At 38.3% G+C, this 20,828-nt stretch overlaps 1 protein-coding gene across 6 annotated transcripts in view; it reads left to right on the top strand.

Moving 5' to 3' along the window:
- Positions 1–20,828, top strand: part of LOC126292314 (pecanex-like protein 1) — a 274,150-nt gene that overhangs the window by 80,131 nt on the left and 173,191 nt on the right. For 3 of the 6 annotated variants that reach the window (XM_049986247.1, XM_049986250.1, XM_049986248.1), the window contains one exon: positions 18,728–18,793. The exons of the other annotated variants lie outside the window; for them this stretch is intronic. In XM_049986247.1, coding sequence (XP_049842204.1) covers positions 18,728–18,793 — 66 coding nt within the window. The remainder of the gene's footprint in view (positions 1–18,727; positions 18,794–20,828) is intronic. 6 annotated transcript variants of the gene reach the window in all.

Raw genomic sequence — 20,828 nt, 5'->3', positions numbered from 1 at the left:
AAGGTTCACTGCTGTGCTATCCTAGTATCTGGCTAGGAATATTGGCTTCAAGTGTTTATTAAATCGTAGAACTTACAAAGACTTATATGATGATGGCATTTTTCAGAATTAAATGGGTAGTACAGTTTCAAGACGTGTGAAAAAGTTGTTTGTAGTATTACAATACAGAAGTACAGCAAGTCAATTCTTCCTAGATCTTGGATTTTAGTATATCGAGGCACTCATCGCAATTGTAGGTTCAGAAATTGACAGGTGAAAAAGTCTTAGGTAGACATTGTGGCTGAGTGGTTCTGGGCGCTTCAGTCTGGAACGGCGCGACCGCTACGGTCATAGGTTCAAATCCCACGTCAGGCGTGGATGTGCGTGATGTCCTTAGGTTAGTTAGGTTTAAGTAGTTCTGACTTCTAGGGGACTGATGACCTCAAATGTTAAGTCCCATAGTGCTCAGAGCCATTTGAACCATTTTTGAAAAAGTTTTATGTGGTATTACAACACAGAAGTACAGCACGTCAACTTTTGCTGGTTCTGTGATCTTAGTATTTCAAGGTATTCATCACAACTGTAGGTTCACAAATTAACACATTTCTTATGGCTCTACACTCGTCATTTACAAATGTGCGTTGTATGTAAGTGAATTCTAAGTTAAGTTTTACAGACACATATGTCTGCTCTCTTGACCTTCTGTATTATTCCATTGGTTCCACACACAAAACCAAACAGTGATATTCATTATTCGGTAATTTGTCTGTGGAGTTGGAGAAGTTATCAATCGGTAATCGTTTCTTTCTGTTTCTAAAATTGTTTGTACTATCCACAGAAAGGTTATAATAATGATAATAAAAGTTTTCCCTAATCTTATTGTTCCTGCTAACTAAATTTTGATTTTAAATGTGCCCAAAGTTGCCAAAAGGACATTACGTACAAGTAGGTAAGTAACTTAGGAACACACACTCTGAGAGACACTTCACAGTACTTGAAGTACTGTTCTTTGAGTACAGTCAAAATTTTCCCCCTTTCATGTTCCATCCACAAATGGTGCATGGGATAAGTGTCCGTGGTAAAAGTTGAAATTAGCTCAAATTTTTGTCATTTTACCATTGTGGTGTTTTTGCGAGATGTATGCAGGGGGGAAGTAATACGTTGTCGGAATCTCCTTGGAATAAATTGTCTCAGAATTTTAATGCTGAAACTGTCCATAATGGCTAACACCTCTCTTTTTAGAGTGTGGGTGAACATCTCTATTCTTATGATATTCTTCTATTCTCTCTATTAACTGTACCAGGTAATGGTATGAACACTGTTCGTACCATTGGCCCAGTAAGGGTTTTGTAAGCTACTTCGTTTGTCAATGAATTACATTTTTCGTGGATTCTGCCAATGAATCTATCTTTCTTACAATTGTTTTTGTATGGACATGCAACTGAGATCGCTGTGGATGCCTACTACCGGACATTTAATGGATGTGACTGCTTTCAGTGATTGTTCTGAAGTCATGTAATCATACAGTAATGGCTGTTGTGGCCTATTTATGCACAAAACTTTACATTTGCTTAGGCTGAAAGACGACCGCTAGTCCCTGCATCCCTCAGCAGGTTTTCCTATAATAGTTTGCTGGCAGGAATTTTCTACATACTGTGGCATCATTAGCAAAAGCCTCACAAAGATACTGACATTATCTACAGGATCATTCATAGGAGGGCTATCCAGAAAGTAAGTTCTGTTAAGTTCAAGGAGTACCCCCCTTTCTGTCCCAAAAGTAGAGGTTGTCAGTTTGTGTGCAGGGAAAAAATAAATAAATTGACGACACTTTAAAGGCTTACTTAGTGAACTCTTGTGATGCCAGTCCATTGATTGGCTTTTTGTCTCCAACCTGTGTTTCATCTGTCATTACAATGTGATTGAGAAATTGTCTCCTTCTGCATTAATGTGGTCGCCGAACTCTTCATTTTGTGAACGTCAGTAATAAGTGTTGGGAGCACAAAATTTGTGCTAATTAGTCACAAGTCCATGCAACAATGTCCTTAATATCTTAGAGAAACTGACTGATAATTCTGTAATCGTGAACTGACAAATTTCACTTGAACTGACAAATTTCATTTCTGTCATTAACCTTTACTATAAGTTCGTTTGTCACAGGGATGATCTTCCACTTCTTCGCCCATTATGGATATTTGTCAGGCCTTCTTTGCTCAAAAGACACCATTCTCTCTGCATACTGCACGAAGTTCACTATGTACGAGTACAGCTTTCATGTTTTTCGCATTCAGAAAACAGGTTGCTGTAGATAGTCATAGTCAGAGGTTTTTCAATGACAGCTGTCATTTTGATTTACAGCTACAATGTAAACAACAGTTTGATAACCTTTTCACAGCAATGCCAGATTTGTTCTAAGCCTGGTGACCTAAATATGCTAAAATCACTCTGCTACCTCCCACTGCTCCACACACAAGACTGAATCAGAACTTACTGTCAGAACATTTAACTTAATAGGTAGAACAATGACAAATTTGTGTGTTTCAATAATGTACTCTTTTTTTTCTGTGCCATGAGTAGTGGAGGTCACTTTTATTCCTTGTTTCATTTGTATGAATACTACTGTTTCCAATTGTGATTGCTTGTAGAGGACAAGTGGCACAAGTAGTGAAAGTACAGTATTAGCTTGTTAAGTCATGTATTGCCGTAGCCACATTTGTGCCGGAGCACAGTTCTCAGTGTCCTACAAACAAACTGCACTGTTTGCACTTTCTTTATTTGGCTCACATTTTATGTGCACCATACATTTATTTCTGCCAACTGCTGGTAATTTCTGTCACTGTGGCAGCATTGACGAGTATCGATTCACTTGCTCAGAAACGCTTTCTGCGTCGCTTCTTGTGCGACGAGCAGCTCGTGATGAAGTAGAAATGAATATGTATTTTGAGTTTTTCACAGATTTGGGGCCATTTAAGTTTACAGTCCTGAGGAATAGGTTCTAAAGGAGGTAACAATAATTATGATATATTTATAAACAAACAATGCTAGTTACCTAAGAAAGGAGAAAACATTTGTAGAGTTAAATTTTGTATGAGCTGCAACAGGCATAGGATTCACTTATTTCAAAATTTTAAAGATGTGGAGGTGGCAAATTTTATTTAATGTTTTTATTTGGGACGTCTGTGTTTTTTCGAAACTTGCAGTTCGACAATGCTTTGATATGACATTGAAAATAATTTTTTTTATAGCACTGTGAAATTGATGTGCAAGATAACAATTTTTTCCTGCTTCCAAACAACTGACAGCTCTCTAAAGTTTTTTATTCACCATTCACATCAATATCACCACTTTTGTGTTGTCAAGATCCACACACCACTGCTCTGAGAAACACGATTGTTCATTCAAGGTTGCAGACTTTGCACACTGTCTACAGCCCATTTGTATTTTGGTGTATGAAGCGTTACTCCCCAAAAAATGCTTACACCTGACTGGCTGACACAATAACAACCCATTTTGCTTGTGGACTCTTCCCACATTATACGTTAATTTTAAATTTATAGGCCTTATGTAAATTATTAAGAACAAAATTGAAAATGTTCAAATAATCATTCGATTATTTTTCTCAAGGAAAGGAGGGAAGGGTGTTGATAGTCCACTCAAATATTGCTAAAAACAGCTGATATTGGTTTTTGTGTAAGATAAAGGTCAGAAGTTTCTCAGGTACAATATTTATGAGAATTGTTTGTAATTTTTGAACTTAAAATGTGTATCAGTTTGTTTAAATTGTGTACTACAAACAAAATGAGCTGTGCTAAACTCAGTTTGTGTAACAAAGCTGCTGTAACTCACGTTAAGTAAAAAATGCGTAATATGCTAAATTATCGGCAGGGAAGTTCATTTCAAATTTGAGACGATTTGGTTAAGTGATTATTTGATAGCCTATTTCAGTTTCAATTGCCTTAACGTGTTTGCTGCACTGGTTTTTTTTATTTTTATTAACCTTCCTTAGGTTCAGATAAGAGAACATTGTAAAGGAATTTTACATTTGGTGAAATTTCTTTTATAGCATTCACTTACATATGGATGTGACGGTATTATACTGAAAAATATTAAATGTAAAATTTTAATTGAAAAATTTAAACATTTGTGTTAAAGAATAATTTTGTGCAACAGAAAAGGAGTTTCATATAATAACTGTACTGTCATAGTGTTAATGAGGGATAATTTCATTAACATCCATAAGACATATATGATCACATAAATCATATTGACATTGGTGCAGAATAAGAGAATGTCAGGCAACAGACTCATTCTTGAGTTATTCGGTATGTTCTCCAATCCCTAAATGTGCCTTGTGTTATTTAACAGACTTCACCACATTGTAATTGGCTGATCTTGTGCATGCCACTCCACAAAAGTTTGCTCTGAGTAGCCCATGAGAGATCAGTCCTAAATGAATTGTGTGTAGTGTCATGTTACATCCTGTTTATAACAAATACTTGATAAAATTTTGCATGAATTAAAAAAAAAGTGGAATATCTGAGAAAGTGTGTGGGCAAAATTTGCAAATGGATAAGCTTGTTTGTTCTGTGCTGTGAATTGTGTACAATTTAAAATATTGCTGGATTTACCAGTACCTCTTTTAAACATCTGTGGCCAAACAAGTATTTTAGAATACTGGGGGGAAAGATCTTAAGAGCCCTATTACTTACTCACTTACTTACTCCCTGACTCCTTGGTGCTACAGCCCATTTAGGCTTGGCCTCTCTGATGATCACATCCCAATTCTGATGATTTTCTGCTCGTTTCCTCCTTCTCCTGACTCCAATGTTTTGCTGGCTCTGAGCACTATGGGACTTAACTTCAGAGGTCATCAATCCCTAGAACTTAGAACTGCTGTAAACCTAACTAACCTAAGGACATCACACACATCCATGCCCGAGGCAGGATTCGAACCTGCGACCGTAGTGGTCTCGCGGTTCCAGATTGTAGCGCCTACTCCAATGTTTCCCAGATAATTTTCCACATCCTCCAGCCATTGTTTCAGGGGTCTCCCTTTGCATCTTTTGCCACCTGGATTTCCTGTGTTAACCTTTTTGACAGCTTGATCCTCTGACATTCGCACTACATGGCCCAGCCATCTCAATCTGGTACAGTTACTTTCAGTCACCAAGTTAGGATTTCTATACAGTTCTTCCAGTTCCTTGTTTATCCTTATCCTCCATTGCTCATCCTCATACATGGCTCCAACAGTCTTTCTTAATACTTTCCTCTCCCATCTCCCAAGAGCTCATCTTCTGCTACAGTAATTGTCCATGTTTCTGAGCCATACATTACCACCAGTCTTTTGACTGTTCAATAGGCAGTCACCTTCGATTTTCTGCTCAGGCTACGTGACTGAAGGATCTTGATCAGGGTCCAGTAAGCTCTATTTCCTGCAACAATCCTAGATTTTATTTCTTCTCTTATTCTGCTGTCCTCCGTAAACCAGCAGTCCCAGGTATTGGAACTTCTCACATCCCTCATAATTTCCTCTGTTCAACTTAATATATTTTCACTTTAACAACAGCATTTTTCCTGGAAGCAAAGAGATACTGTGTTTTTGTATTTTTTACTCTAAGTCCCAACTGTTCTGCCTCCTTTTCCAGTTTGCCAAATCCTTCTTTCATTTCTTTCAAACTTCTAGACAGCATATACACATCATCGGCATAAGCTAGATTTTGGTGCATACGGTGAAACAGGGTGCCACCTCGGTTATCAATCTCCACCCTTTGCATCACTGTCTCTGACACTATGTTGAAGAGTAGCATGGATAATGCATCATCCTGTCTTAACCCTTGGTTGACCTCAAATTCTTTAGAAAGTTTTCCTTCTACTTATACCTGGCATTTTGTGCTGGTGAGGATCGTTTGTACCAGTCGAATAAGTTTACTAGGGAATTCCATCTCCATTAATGTGCATATAGCTATCATAGGCCTGTTTAAAGGCTACAAAAATCTGGTGTACATCCGCACTATATTCATAACACTTTTCCATTATTTGCCTTATAATGAAGATCTAGTATGTTGTTGATCTGCCTCGTCGAAAACTGCACTAGTAGTCTCTGAGTATTTCTTTTGTAATTGGTGCAAGTCTCATAGCAATGGCTTTGGCTAATACTTTGTACACCACACTGACTGAAGCAATAGCGCAATAATTTTCACAGTTTGATTTGTCCTTCTTCTTATGAATCGGGCATATAATGGCCGTGTTCCACTGGTCTTGCATCTACTCCTTTTCCCACATTTCCACTATCAGCTGATGTACCAACCTTGTTAGATGTTCATCTCCACCCTTGATCATCTCTGCTGAAATGTTGTTGTTACCTGGAGTCTTATTACTCCTTAAGCTTTTAATTGCCTTCCTAACTTCCTCTATTGTCGGCATAGGTACAGGTCTTTCATCCTGACTAACATTCTGCCACAGTTTGTCCCCCCTCTGTTTCTTTTTTGGGCCATCGGTCTGGAACCTGTTCTCCTCCTCATAAAATTTCCTTCTTTATCTCTGCAGAATATTGTTCGTGGCTGGGAGCCTTTTTTCAGTTCCTGAGCTCTCTTGTAGAATTTTCTTACTTCTTGATCATTATACTCTTCTTCTGGCACTGTAATCCATCTCCTCTCTAAATTTCATTTCTTTCTTTTGCAAATTCTATCTGCCTCTTTCCTTTTCTTAATGAATTCTTCTGTATTAGGTCTTGTTGTCCAGTTTATCTTTTTTTTTTTTTTTTTTTTTTTGCCAGATTTCTCTCTTCCACTGCCATTTTAGAATCTTTGTCGTACCATCCTGCCCTTTTCGCCCTATCTTCTAAACCTAAAACTATTTCTGCAGTTTCTCATAGAGCCTCTTTAATCATACTCCACTTCCCTTTGATGCTTTTCAGAGATTGGCTTTGTTTAGCCTCACACTTTTTCTGCAATTCTGTTTCATACTTTTCGGATACTCGCATCTCTTTCAATCTGGAAACATTGTATCTTCGCAGAGCTTTTCTCTTCCCTCTGGATCTATAGACGGCTATGCGTTGTATGTATAAGCCCCCCCCACCTGCAGCTATCAACTTCAAGGAAGTCAGACGCGTGTCCCCTGTTGATTACGGCATGGTCAATTTGATTAAAAGTAGTGCCATCTGGTGAGCGCCATGTGGCTTTCCATATGTTCTTTCTCTGGAGCCATGTACTCTTCACTACTATTGCATTACCCATGGCAAAGTCTATAAGTCTTTGTCCATTTTTATTCGACACCTCATGCAGGCTGTCATTTCCTACTGTTTCTCTAAAGGCATTTTCTTTTCCCATTTTTGCATTGAAGTCACCCATCACTATCTTTACATTATTCCTTGGTACACCTTCTAATTCCTGTTCCAGTTGACCATAAAACTCCTCTTCCGCTTCAGTATGATCATCTTCTGTGGGTGCAAACACACATACTAGAGAGATGTTGAAAAAATGGGCCTTCATTCTCAAGTACACATCCTTTCATTTATGGGGTTAAAATTTATGACTGATGCTTTATACCTATTGTTTACAAGAAAGTCAGTACCACCTACTATACCACTGTCTCTTCCATTATATATAATTGTATAATTACCACTTCTTATGATACCATCTCCTTTCCATCTGACCTCTTGAATTGGTGCTACTCCTATTTGGTACTTCTCCATCTCTTGTCTGAGTCCATGTAGAGGTCCTGGTTTGTTCAAAGTTCTTACATTCCAAGTAACAACATATATATCATTTTTACATTTACGGTGTCCTTTTCCTTGCGTAGGTCATTCATCAGTATCATCAGTCCAGCTGTTCTTATCTTTGAGTTTCGTAACTATACGTTTTTTTCTGATATGGCGTTGTTATCCCCATGATCAACATCCAACCTGGAGGGCCTATTTGTATCGGATTTACTCCTTTAGGGAGACTGGCTTCATCACACCTCTAGAGCTCTCCTTGCCCTACGTTGTAGGAAATTGAAAATGATAAAGAAAAAGGATGGTTGTTGGATAGGATAGGACAGGAGACAGGTTATCAATAGGACTTTGTGGTACACACTTTGTCTGGTTCCTCCCCTTTGGCCTGTTCACAATGGGTGACCTGCTGGTAGCTATGCTACCTCCTACATAGCCTCCCAGATACAGGGCACACAAACCACCTCGCCCACATAGACAGTGCTTCGTTAAGGCAGTATCCTCTGAGGTGGGAAGAGCCCTATTCCTTTTACTTATTATTTGTGAAAAGACTGTAGGTAGAGGTCTGCACTGATAAGAGAGATTCTATCGGCGTCTGCGTTCACAAGCATTTGCCCACATCCAGAAATATTAATGTTCTGTACCACACAGTAAGTTAGAGTTATGACACTAGGCTTGTGCCTGGTTTGAATTCCATCTGTTGGAGTTAGACTTTGTAATTTGCATTCCATTGACTAAGAACATCGAAACCATTATGACCACATTTTAATACAAAATAGGCTGTCATACTCCTGATCGTTCCATATTTAAGTTTTGTATTATGACGACTCGAACTGTTTTTGTAACTTTTCTGTAGATCATTTCTCCAACATTGGGAAGTCAAATGAAGTGGTCACAGGTTGTTGTTACTTTTTTGCCTAATGGCAAAAGTTTGTAGTGTAGTTTGCTTATCAGGTGTTCATCAATTCACCATAATATTAAATCGTGTTAAAGAGCTACACTTCTCAATGTAATAAGTGTTGCATTGTAAACATGTAAATATTTTGGGAGGTGCACTGATATTGTACCATTGTTTATGTTGCATATGAGAATCAAACGGTAGTTAGAACATGGAATGAAGGCTCCAAAGAAAGATGTTGCTGAGTTTAGCCTTCATGTTGCTTTTGACAGCTTTTGGTAATTACGCAGTGCAAATAAAACAGGACTGACTCAGGCTTAAAGACTGCTGTTGATATGATGGAAGTAGCATGTACTTTTAAGTGTGCAGGAAAACCAGAAGAAGGCAATGCTAACTCTGCATTTGAGCTAAAATGGTGGCACTCAGTCCCGAATGAGTCAGAGTAGTAACTTAAAATTATAATAATTAGTATTACTATCAATCACGTGTAAATATGGACACTTTCTAACCATAAAGTATTTACTACTGTGGATATATTCACGGATATCCACATCTGTACAGCATCTAAGCATAGAATTGCACTGGGAAAAACAGTTAACATTTAAATTGTTGTTTTAAGATGTATTGATAGTGTCATCTGTAAATACTTCATGCGGCAGCTATTCAGGCAATCATTGTACACCTGTTAAGTAAATGGAATAAGTCTATATTGGTAGGGGGTTTAGTAACTGAAAACTTAAAGCTTCATTAAGTCCAGCACTAACTGCAAAAAGTTATGACTTAGTACCAGAACAGATGCTTTGGTTTTCTTTTTATTTAATTACACATGAATTTCCATATAAAAGTGAACATTCTTAAGTGGAATGTGTGTGTGTGTGTGTGTGTGTGTGTGTTTGTTTTACACTTTGAGTAACAGAAACTTTAATTGCCATTCATATATTGCTATTATTGAATAAACCTGTTGTTTAAAATGTGGTTCTTCTAAAATTGTTCAGGCATCCAAATGTAAATTTTGGGCTATTTAGTTTTATGTCATGCATAAATTAACATTTACTTCAGTTGTTCTAAAATTAACTTCTAACAAGTGTCTGAATACTGTGAAAGACATGTGGCATTTCAACTGTTTTGGTATATATCACATGTTCTGTTAAAACATGGCTTTCTTCGTATACATAAAATCAAAAGTAAATTCTGCTTTGTGACTGGTAATGATAGGTTTCATTATATTTAATATGTAATGTTAACATCAGACACTGCTGTTTGTGAAAATTGATCACCTCTAGGACATATGCAAATATATAAATAAACAGGACATCAAAGTTATAGTTACTGGGCAGCCATGAGGATGCAGACAATTCAGCTGTACCTAAATTGTTGTGTTGATTGTAGGGATATTTCTTGGTTGTTAGATAAGTCAATGCCAGTAACACATCCAGAGGCCTGATGGTTTGCCCTAGGATTTCATCTAGCTCTTGATGTTACTTTAACATCCGTCATTCCTTTGTTTTCTTGAAAAAATTGTGGTGGACTGTGTTCAAGATTACTCTTTAAACTGTAAGTTCCCAGTAATTGTCCAAGTGAGTTTGTATTCAGCTCAGAGGAAGACAGGGATAAACAACCATCAACTATGAAGCACTGTTGTCTTCAAAATAATATCTAGATGGATGACAGTTTCCCTTACGAACAGTGGAATGGCGAAAGTTGCCACTCGTTGTTTATTGGAAGCATTGCGTGAGTGAGCAGTAGATAGTGCATAAACAAAGTAAAGTAAATGGTAGCTCAGCTTTCCTGACAAGTAGGCAAGGAGCTGTGTGTGGGCCCTACTCCTGTTGGCTGCTCTGCATTTTAAGTAACTTTTTCTTTAATGTAAATAGTACTTTCTCTGCCAAAATCTTACGTTACTTTTGTGTGCAGTGGAGCAGTGTTAATGCTTATAGCGCTTTTTCTGCCAAAACCTTTCATTGCTTTCGCTTGCAGTGAAGCAGTAGTCGCATTACACCAAGTTAATGTTGGATACGTAGAGAGGTTGCCTTTTGTTATGATTTTCCCATAAATCAGTGTTACAATGATTAAAAAAGTAAATCAATTTAAATTTATCATTTTTATTACTTTTATTCATCAGCATACAGTAAAATTGCTAGTTTTTAACCGGGATTGTGGAAATAGTGTGCGATTCAGCAGCCCCTATGAGTGTCGTTTTATGCAACCTGCTATGTTGTATCTGGCCTTCAAAACCCTCGCATGAGATTTTCATATTCTCTCTCTCTCTCTCTCTCTCTCTCGCTCTCTCTCTCTCTCTCTCTCTCTCTCTCTCTCTCTCTCTCTCTCTCTCTCTCTCTCTCTCTCTCTCTCTCTCTATGCTCAAATTACTAGTCGTACGGAAAAATGAACAGGACCTCTTTTGTAGGAAATTAACTGTAGTTAAATTTTGTACTGGGACAGATGTTCACTGGAGGCCATAGTTTGAGTTGTTCAAGAAAAACATACAAAAGCTACCTTCAAACACACCTCTATCTCCACATTCATCCCTCACCAGTCAGGATTTCTAGTATATTGTTCATGCACTCCCTCCTACCACTGTATGAACATTACTGACTGTGCCAACTATTCCTGATATTTGACCTTTTTCGGTCTCTAGTGATCGGGCTGTTGTGCCACCAGCACGATAGGCTATTTCATGATCATCATAATTTAAACGTGCTTGAGAGGGTAATACAAGAAAAATACTTTTGTAAATGCAACACTAAAACTAGTTCTGTTGACAGTTTGATCCAAACTGAACCCTTACAAGCACAGTAATTTCGTAGTCAGAAGGCCTGCTGAATACAGTGATGTAATAGTTTCTTTATGCTTTTAACATTCATAAAATTGTTGGGTAAGATTTACACAAATGTCAGTTCTACAATTTACACAAACACATACGCAAATGCAGCACATTTAAAGTGTGGTGCAGTATTTTCAACTCTTTCAGTAAGTGATGTGGTTGCTTCCACAAGTCTACCTCTGATGACATGACTAGAATCGGGTGTGCTAGGTGAGTGCACGGGACAGGTGCATAAGCAGAGTATAGATGTGATGCTGTACATGGTCAACCCAAGTGCAACTGATATAATTTCAGAGGTTCTTCAGGGATACATTTAGTGTATTTTGATATTAGAGGCCCATGGTCTCTGGTGATTCATTGTAGAGTAATAATGTAGTTATGATTTATTTGGTTCGTTACTCCATTTATCTCTATTTCTGTCAAAATACCTCCGCAACAGTAAAAAAAGGCATATAATACTGGGTGTATCACAATTAATACAGGAATCTTGATATAGGTGGAGGTATATAATCGTAGAAAGAAAAATGTCCTAGTGAATGTGAGTCGGCAAATGAGCTGTCTGCATATAATTACAAATGTGCGCTTTAAAGCCACCACTGACACAATGTGAAGTGTTTACTAGTTAGTACAATTTGAAATGTAGATGTTTCGATTAAGTCCTCATCTAATTGAGTTCACATTTGACATAAACCCATGTGCCATTCATTAGTGACCATTGAAATTTTGGTTAAGGGTAGTAGGTGATCACCTCATTCAGTGAAACTTCCCTCTGAGAAAACTTGGAGAACAGGGACTTCACTTTCTGTGGCAGGAACTTTCAGGATTTCTCGAGAGTGTTCACTTTGTGTAATGTTTAGGAACTGGCACATGCATGATTGGGCACCTGCACAATTTGCTGCTAGTATGAAGACATCTAACATACCAGTATGGTCGCGGGTGGGTAGGTTCAGCTGGGCCTCCAGATTTTTCCTATCTGGGATCATCTCAAAAGTGAAATGTACAGCACTTGATATGTTTGAAGAACTGGAGTGGCAAACTGTACACTGTTATGTAGCTTAACAGGATGATCTCGAGATCTTTCAAAGAATTAGTAACTGGCTGTAGAGGTGAGTGTGAGCACGGTACTGCATTCAAATGCCAGGACACAGTGGAAAGTCCCAAGAAACTGGAAAAAGTGCGGGCAACCCTTTATATAACAAAACTAAAAACAGACCTGCAAAATTACAGACCAATATCCCTAACATCTGTTTGTTGTAGAATTCTAGAACATATCCAAAGTTGGAAGTGGGAAGTGGGGCGGCGAGGGGGGGAGGGGGGGGGGGGGGAATCCTACAGACCCAAGAGCTTACATTGACAAATCAGCACTGTTTTAGAAAGCATCACTCATGTGAAACTTAGCTTGCCCTTTTCTTACATTTCTTACATTATATATTGCATTTACATGGTGCCCCACTGCAGGCTGTTAATGAAGGTATGAGCATGTGGAATAGGTTGTCAGTGGCTTGAACAAATCTTAAGTAATAGAACCTAGTATGTTGTCCTCAATGACGAGTGTTCGTCAGAGAAAAGGATATCATCAGGAATGCCACAGGGAAATGTGATGGAGCCACTATTATTTCCTATATACAAAAATAATCTGGTGGACCGCAGTTATTTGTTGACGGTGCTGTGGTGTACGGGAAGATGTTGAAATTAAGTCACTGGAGGAGGACAGGATGACTTACACCAAATTTTTAGTTGGTGTGGTGAATGACGGCTAGTTCAAAACACAGAAAAGTGTAAGTTAATGTGAATGAGTAAGAAAACAAACCAATAATGTTCAGATACAGTGTTGTGCTTGACACAGTCACACTATTTCAGTATTTGGGGGTAAAGTTGCAAAGTAGTATGAAGTGGAACACGCATATGTGGATTTTGGTAGGGAAGGCAAATGGTAGGCTTTGGTTTATTGGGAACATTTTGGTTCATCTGTATAGTAGACAGAACGTAGGACACAAGTGGGATCTCTTCTTGAGTACTGGTTGAGTGTTTGGGATCTGTTCCAGCTTGTACTAAAGGAAAACATTGAAGCTCTTCAGAGGTGGGCTCCTGGATTTGTTACTGGTAGATTCGAATAACATCTTGTAAGTGTTACAGATGTGCTTTGAGAACTCAAATGAGAATCCCTGGAGGGAAGGCGACATTCTTTTCAATGAACAATATTGAGAAAATTTAGGGAACCCAGATTTGAAGCTGATTGCAGAACGATTCTGCTGCTGCAACATACATTTTGCACGAGGACCACGAAGATAAGGTGAAAGAAATAGGACTCGTACAGAGACATAAAGACAGTCGTTTTTCCCACCCTCTGTTTGCAAGTGGAACAGGAAAGGAAATGACTAGTAATGGTACAGGGGACCCTCTGCCATCCACCGTGCAGTGGTTTGCGAAGTATGTCTCAGATGTAAACTCTTCTTGTAATGGGTATGAGTGTAACATGTAACTTTGTGAAACAATATTATATCTTTTTTTTTTTTTAAGACAGGTCATGAGTTTATTTTGATCCCAACTATAGTCATGCCACCAGAAGAACGTCTCTTACAGTTCATACGCTAGGAGTGTTTTGTGTGGAAGTGACACACTAGTGCCAATCTGAGCTTTCAGATTTGTGAACATTGCCACAATGATAGTCCCACATTGACACCTCATATGACTCAAGGTAGCGGTGGTCTACCAATGGGTGACCAACACAGTATAATGACAGACAGCCTCATAGTAGCATCGGTGACAGTGCTGTCGGCTGTCGAGGGCGTTCTTTCTGCAGGTCGACTATAATTGGGGTCATCGCCGAAGAATTTACATTTCAAATACACTTATGCTAAGACAGTACTTAATACTGAAGTGAATAGTAGCTTGTAAACACATATTCACAGTTATCTTGCAAGTGAATTTTTTGTGGATCAATGTTTTTTTACAAGTTCATGATTCTGTTAAAATTTACATTTGCCAGTGACAGTTTTCCCTATTAATTATGGTTCATCCAGTTTGCAATCTTCAAAATGTACAACACTAAACACAGAGTAATGTAATAACCCTCAATGCAAAACTATAGTGATGCGGTTGCCATCGCTGTAGGAACAGCTCGGCATAGTGTTGTTGTGCCTTAGTTTCTTTGCATTCAGTGAACCTGTAGGTTAGGGACGCATTGGCAGCTGTTCATCAGTAAATGTGTCTGTACTGTTTCATATAACAGTAAACATGAAACAAACTGCCACAAATACAAATTCGAGAGCAATACTGAATGCGAGCTTGAATGTGAAAAGCAAAGTGGACATTACTGTTCTCAACAATAAGTACCGTCAGTGAATAGGATAAGTTTGTTTATAAATGAGACACACTACACTACTGTTGTCATTTACATTACTGTGCAGATGTTTTTAGTATAATAGGAAGATAAGTGGACTGATAAATCAGTTGAAATACAGTCACCCTGTGAAGAGCTGCCACAACCCATGGTGTCTTCCACCAAAAAATGATGAGTGATCAGAAAGTAACATAAATTTTTGTTTTTCTTAAAGAATCTTCATTTATTCATCAACATTAACTTTGTCCCCTTCAAAGTAATCCCCATCAGATATCACACACTTGTGCCAGCACTTTTTTCAATCTTGGAAGCACTGCTGGAACTCATTTTTCATTGTGGTGTTCAGTTCCTTCAGCAATTCTGTTTTTATTTCATCAGTGGTGGCAAAATGAAGTCGTTTCATGGTTATTTTCAGCCTTGGGAATAGAAAGAAGTAGCAGGGGCCCCGTTCGGCGAATACCATAATTGACGCAATGAAATGCTTTTCTTTTTTGCCAAAAAATCATGAGCGGGGATTGGGGTGCGAGTGGGAATATTATCGGAAGCAATTTCCACGAGTGGCTCAGCCACAGTTTTGATCGTTTTCTTTGGATTGCCTAAAGAAAATTGTACAAAACTTCAGGTAGTATTCGTTATTGACTGTAAGGCAGGAACTCTCGATGCACTAGCTCATTGTAACAGTGAGGAGAGCCTTCAGACGTGACCGAACTTGTCAAATTTTTTTCGGTCTCGCGCAGTTTTCATAGATTGGGCTTTGATTTCGACATGGTACCTCTACACTCTTATTTTGTCACCTGTTATAACCTCCTTTGGAATTTTTGGATCATTGACGACTTTATTCAGAAATTCCTGAGTGATGTCCAAGTGAGATCGTTTTGGTTGAAATTCAATAATTTTGGAACAAACTTTGCTGCTGCATGTTTCATTCCCAAGAATTGCTTAGCACATATCTGTGATACGTCGACATCGTCACCAACTTTTCTGGTGTAATGCGGCAATTTTCCAGAATCATTTTCTTTACTTCTTCCACATTATTGTCAGTAATTGATGTGCTGTGGTGTCCAGGTCAGTTGTGATCTTCAGCATCTTCTCGATCCCCTTTGGAACGTTTATGCCATTCGTAAACTCCTCTCTTACTCATAGTAGATTCACCAAAAACCACAGTCAACACTTCAAATGTGGTGCTGCACTCTATTCCAATTTCCAAGTAAAATGTAGTGTAAATTCTTTGATCCATCTTTTTTGAAAGAAAAAAATTTCCTGAGCACTCGAAAATACTTACAACCCCTCAGTTGTAAATTATAAGCTAAATATTCAGAACAGCTGAAAATGCAAAGATGTTTACCATGAAGATAAAAAGAAATTGAAAATCTAATGTATAAAGGCCAAAAATTAAAAGATTCCCATTACTTTTTGATTATACCTTGTACATGGAAAATATTGCTGAATTGCCTCTGAAATTTTATCGGAGTTTGAGTTCACACTTTAAAAGCTAAAATGTCCAGTCTTAGTTCATTATCTAGCATAATACAGCACAAATGCTGGACAAGACAGTCCAGGATGGCAACAGCTGTTGTGATTGTGAGCACTGTCCACTGTGATGGCTGTAGGACGAAACTTCTGAAAGTCCGAAGTGATACCTGCATTACATTTCCACATCTGTATTCCTTCGCAACACAGTTTGTTAGCACATTGCAACTGCGATGTTCTTAGTTGCCATTTGCTCTCTGGTGCTGAATGGGTCGGCTTATTGTTCTTAAGCTGGAACAACGTAGCCCGAATACCTGTCTGATCTTTTTGTTTTAGGTTTATTTGGTTTCATAGGACTGGAAAAATGTTTCATAGTGAGAATATGGCTTGGGATAATTGCAAGCAAAAGGAGGAGGTAAGACAGTGGATCAGAGTAACAAGTGGCTTACAAACTAATTGTATTTAAATTAAAAGTCGGCCGTGAGAGTGAGAGCAGAAAGAGCAGACCTGACTGAATTAGAAAAATGGAGTAACAGGAGACGAGGGAGAAAGAGTGAATCCAGGGTGATGTTCTGGATGGCAGTATGTACACCAGCATTTTTTTAATCCACAAAACATTCCACGTAATTCATTTCCAGTTAAATCAACAAGATATTAAAATTGGAGATTTCTTAAGTTCTACTTCTGCTCATCAGGGATTTGCTTGTCATATTCAGTGGACAACACAACTCAGCTTTAGACTCGGATATAAGCTGTCTGGAAAGCCACTTCCTGGGGATGTCTAAAAATCTGTTCGATTCTCTGCCACATTCTTTGAGGGTCTTATTATTTCTTAAAATGCCATTTACTAGCATTCTATATTGTTTTGTTCCTCTGTACATTTGTTTCCATTAAAATAACTACGTTAATAGTAAAAAGGTAATATTTTTATTTACTTGAGATAATTCTGGTAGTTAGTTACATGGCTACTGACATTTAGTTTACTTGTCGGGTAGACTTGTCAAAGTATGACTGAAGTTTGTTAAATGCTGACAAAGATTATTAAATTGCAGTGCATTGAAGTCTGTTGTATAGATCTGTTCAAATTCCTATAGTGAATTGAGGGGGGTGGGGGGGAGAGAAAGAATTACAAGAAACAGATTTTCTTTGATAGCAGTTTGTGTTTGTTGGACATGGTGCTCGATATCACGTAGCGCTGAAAATATTAACAAGAAGGTTGCTAAAGAATTATGTATGCTCTATGCCACGGCAGCTGCTATTTCTTATGGTGCTGGAACTTGAAAAGGGATTTGTCAGAGCACTTCAGACAGATTGGAGACTATCATGCTACATATTGTTCTCCACAGAGTAATGGCCACTGGTCTGCATATGGGAAAAAATATATATTTGATGTATCAACTTTTATAGAGAGAATTCTTCCATGTATCGAACTGGACCACAAGCAGGCTCAAACCCATGATCATTTCTCAGCGATTCCAACTGTGTGAATGCATTCTATGTTTAGTGGTAATTGTGTCAGTAGTTTTATCGAAGAAAAGTATTTTACCTTGTGAAATATCTTATTCACAGAAAAATGTTTTCTAGCTAATGGAACACTTTACACCTACAGATCTCCATACCCCAACCCATAACAAAAGTAAAATCACAAGTAATTCTTCTCATTATGTACAATGAATTGGAGAGAACCTAGCATCCCTGAGTAATGCAGCACTCATAAGAATTTATATATTGTTAATGTTGCTTGTGACTAACAGTTGAGAAAAAAGTTCATTTGCAGTTGTTATGTGTAACATGCCATGTATCACACTGAAATAAATTCTCTCTCAGGTCTGCTACCTGTATTAATACTACTTCATATCAACACGTTTTAACTTGTGACAATTTAATACATGCACGCTGCATCGTTATATTTGATATGTTGTACCATATATCTTTAGAAGCCTATGTGGACTAAATTTGATGTCTGGTTTTCCTTTGTAATGGTGCAATTTTCACAAACAGTATTGTATGTTTACCACTCCAAGTGAAATATTTTTTGTCATTCAAAAAGGGTAAACCGCAGAAACAGAATAAATATCCAGTCTTTCAGTGAGCGGATTTGCTTATTAACAAAACCTGGTAGTGTAGTATCAATGAACCTTGGGTCTGTTGTAAATAAAAATGAGAACTTCTTTCTCTGTAAAGTTGAAATGCAATTACTGTTTCTCAAAGCTTTAGATTTAATTTCACTTCTGTAGTTTCTTTCCATAGCAATGCTTATTTTTCTGTGTAGTTACATTGTATTCTTTAAGTGACACTGGGATTTCTTTCACACTGATATCAAACACTCCTGTTTTCGGTTTATGAAAAATTCTTGTAATAATAGTGCAGTATTGATTCTTTTGTATCTATTCTGGTGATTCACTCCTTAAATTTTTGGCATGCCTTTGTTTTGTAAATATTGGGCCTAATGTTTGTTTTGGTTGTATTTCTTCTGTCTATCTTGTGCATGTCGTGCCAACCTAGATGCCAATCTGTGGAATTACACATGTTCGGATGACAGTGACTCCGGGTCCATAATGGATATTAGAAGTAAGTATAACATTTTTACAGCCAACTGAAGTGCAGTTGCATGACTTTAGATTTTCAATTAGTTTGCCTTTTGTCCTTATACAACAATACAACAGTAATTTTGTTCCATTTAACAGTCTGGTGTCAGACGGATAATGAATTCTGCAAAAGTATGTGTCCGTACTACAGCGTGATGAGAATTAGCTTTAAGCATTATCAGCTACATTTGCTTCTGCATCATTGTAGACTGTGCACCAGATTACTCAAGGTTCTATGCAGTCATTCATTTTAATTAAATGTAACATTTAAGTAGCCTCTGTAGATGATTTTGTATTTTTGTTGTGTATGTCTCTAAAAGCAGCTGTGATCATAAGACATACTTGTTAATTGGTTTAAGTACAACAAATATCAAAATAAAATATGCAGGATGGTTGAACTAAGAGTTGTGTCTCCATATTTTGCAACTGAGAATTGTTGCTCCAACACAAACACTTTGATCCAGAAAGTCCACCAATAACTTTGCTACACCAACTATGCTCTGCTCTGCTACTAGTTTGCCGCTGCCACACACACACACACACACACACACACACACACACACACACACACACACACACATATAATATCCTGAAACTCCGACACCCTCTCCCAACTCTGTCATCTTTGTACTTGCTTCTACGCAGTCTTCCTGTATATGAAGTCCCCTTGCATCCTTTCTGTGCTTTAGGACAGGCTTCATTGCTATGCTGTTACATTCACCGTCTCCGAGTAGCCCTTGTACTGTACGCAGTGCATAGTATTGCAGAACATGTTCACATCCTTACATATTTAATGTTTTCTTAAATGCAATAAGGAGACCATACCCTAACCACGAGAAACACCCCATACTTTAACACCGCTTCTTCCATACTTCACTGTGGGACTACACACGGCAGCAGCTAAAGTTCTCGAGGCATATGCCGAGCCTAAACCCTTCTGTCAATTTGCCACACCGTACAGCACGATTCGTCACTCCAAATTACTCATTTCCAGTTGTCCACAGTCCAGTCCGAGTCGTCACTAAGCATTGACTACAGAACTCCCTGTGTCCAGTCCTTGTGCCAGTAGCACTTTTGAACTCGTAGGTGATTCCATGTGCTGATTTTTAATTTTACAACTACCCTCCACAGTGCTCAGCAGTCCCTGTTCCCAAGTAAATGAGGTCTACCTGGTCTCGGTTTAGCTGCGATTGTTCCCTCACATTTCATCTCTGTAGTCAGATCACTGACAGTGAAATTGGGTAGCTTTATAAAGGTTGAAATGTCCGTGCTGGATTTGTCACTCAGGTGACATCCGAAGACTAGTCCACACTCAGAATCACTGCTGTGGATTCTCTTGTAGGTAATTTTCTTCCACTACTGGTTTCCTGCATGGCTTATTTTTGAGCAGTACCTATACAAATCAACCCATTATAAAATGATTGGAAAAGAACACAGGTAGTCCCAGTCTTCAAGAAGGGTCATCGAGCAGATGCGCAAAACTATAGACCTACCTCTCTGACATTGATCTGTTGCTCGCGTATCATGTCGTTTCTGGAAACCCAGAATTTACTCTGTAGGAATCAACATGGAATCCTGAAACAGTGATCATGTGAGACCCAACTCGCTTTATTTGTTCGTGAGACCAAGAGAATATTAGGTACAGGCTCTCAGGTAGATGCCATTATCCTTGACTTCCGGAAGGCGTTCGATACAGTTCCGCACTGTCGCCTGATAAACAAAGTAAGAGCCTAAGGAATATTAGACCAGCTGTGTGGGTGGATTGAAGAGTTTTTAACAAACAGAACACAGCATGTTGTTCTCAATGGAGAGACGTCTACAGACGTTAAAGTAACCTCTGGTGAACCACAGGGGAGTGTTATGGGACCATTGCTTTTCACAATATATATAAATGACTTAGTAGATAGTGTCGAAAGTTCCATGCGGCTTTTCGCGGATGATGCTGTAGTATACAGAGAAGTTGCAGCATTAGATAATTGTAGCGAAATGCAGGAAGATCTGCAGCGGATAGGCGCTTG

Source organism: Schistocerca gregaria, chromosome 9 (genome assembly GCF_023897955.1).
Source record: "Schistocerca gregaria isolate iqSchGreg1 chromosome 9, iqSchGreg1.2, whole genome shotgun sequence".
Taxonomy (NCBI): domain Eukaryota; kingdom Metazoa; phylum Arthropoda; class Insecta; order Orthoptera; family Acrididae; genus Schistocerca; species Schistocerca gregaria.
Note: the sequence above shows the minus strand (reverse complement) of the source record. Positions and strands in the feature narration are given on the sequence as shown.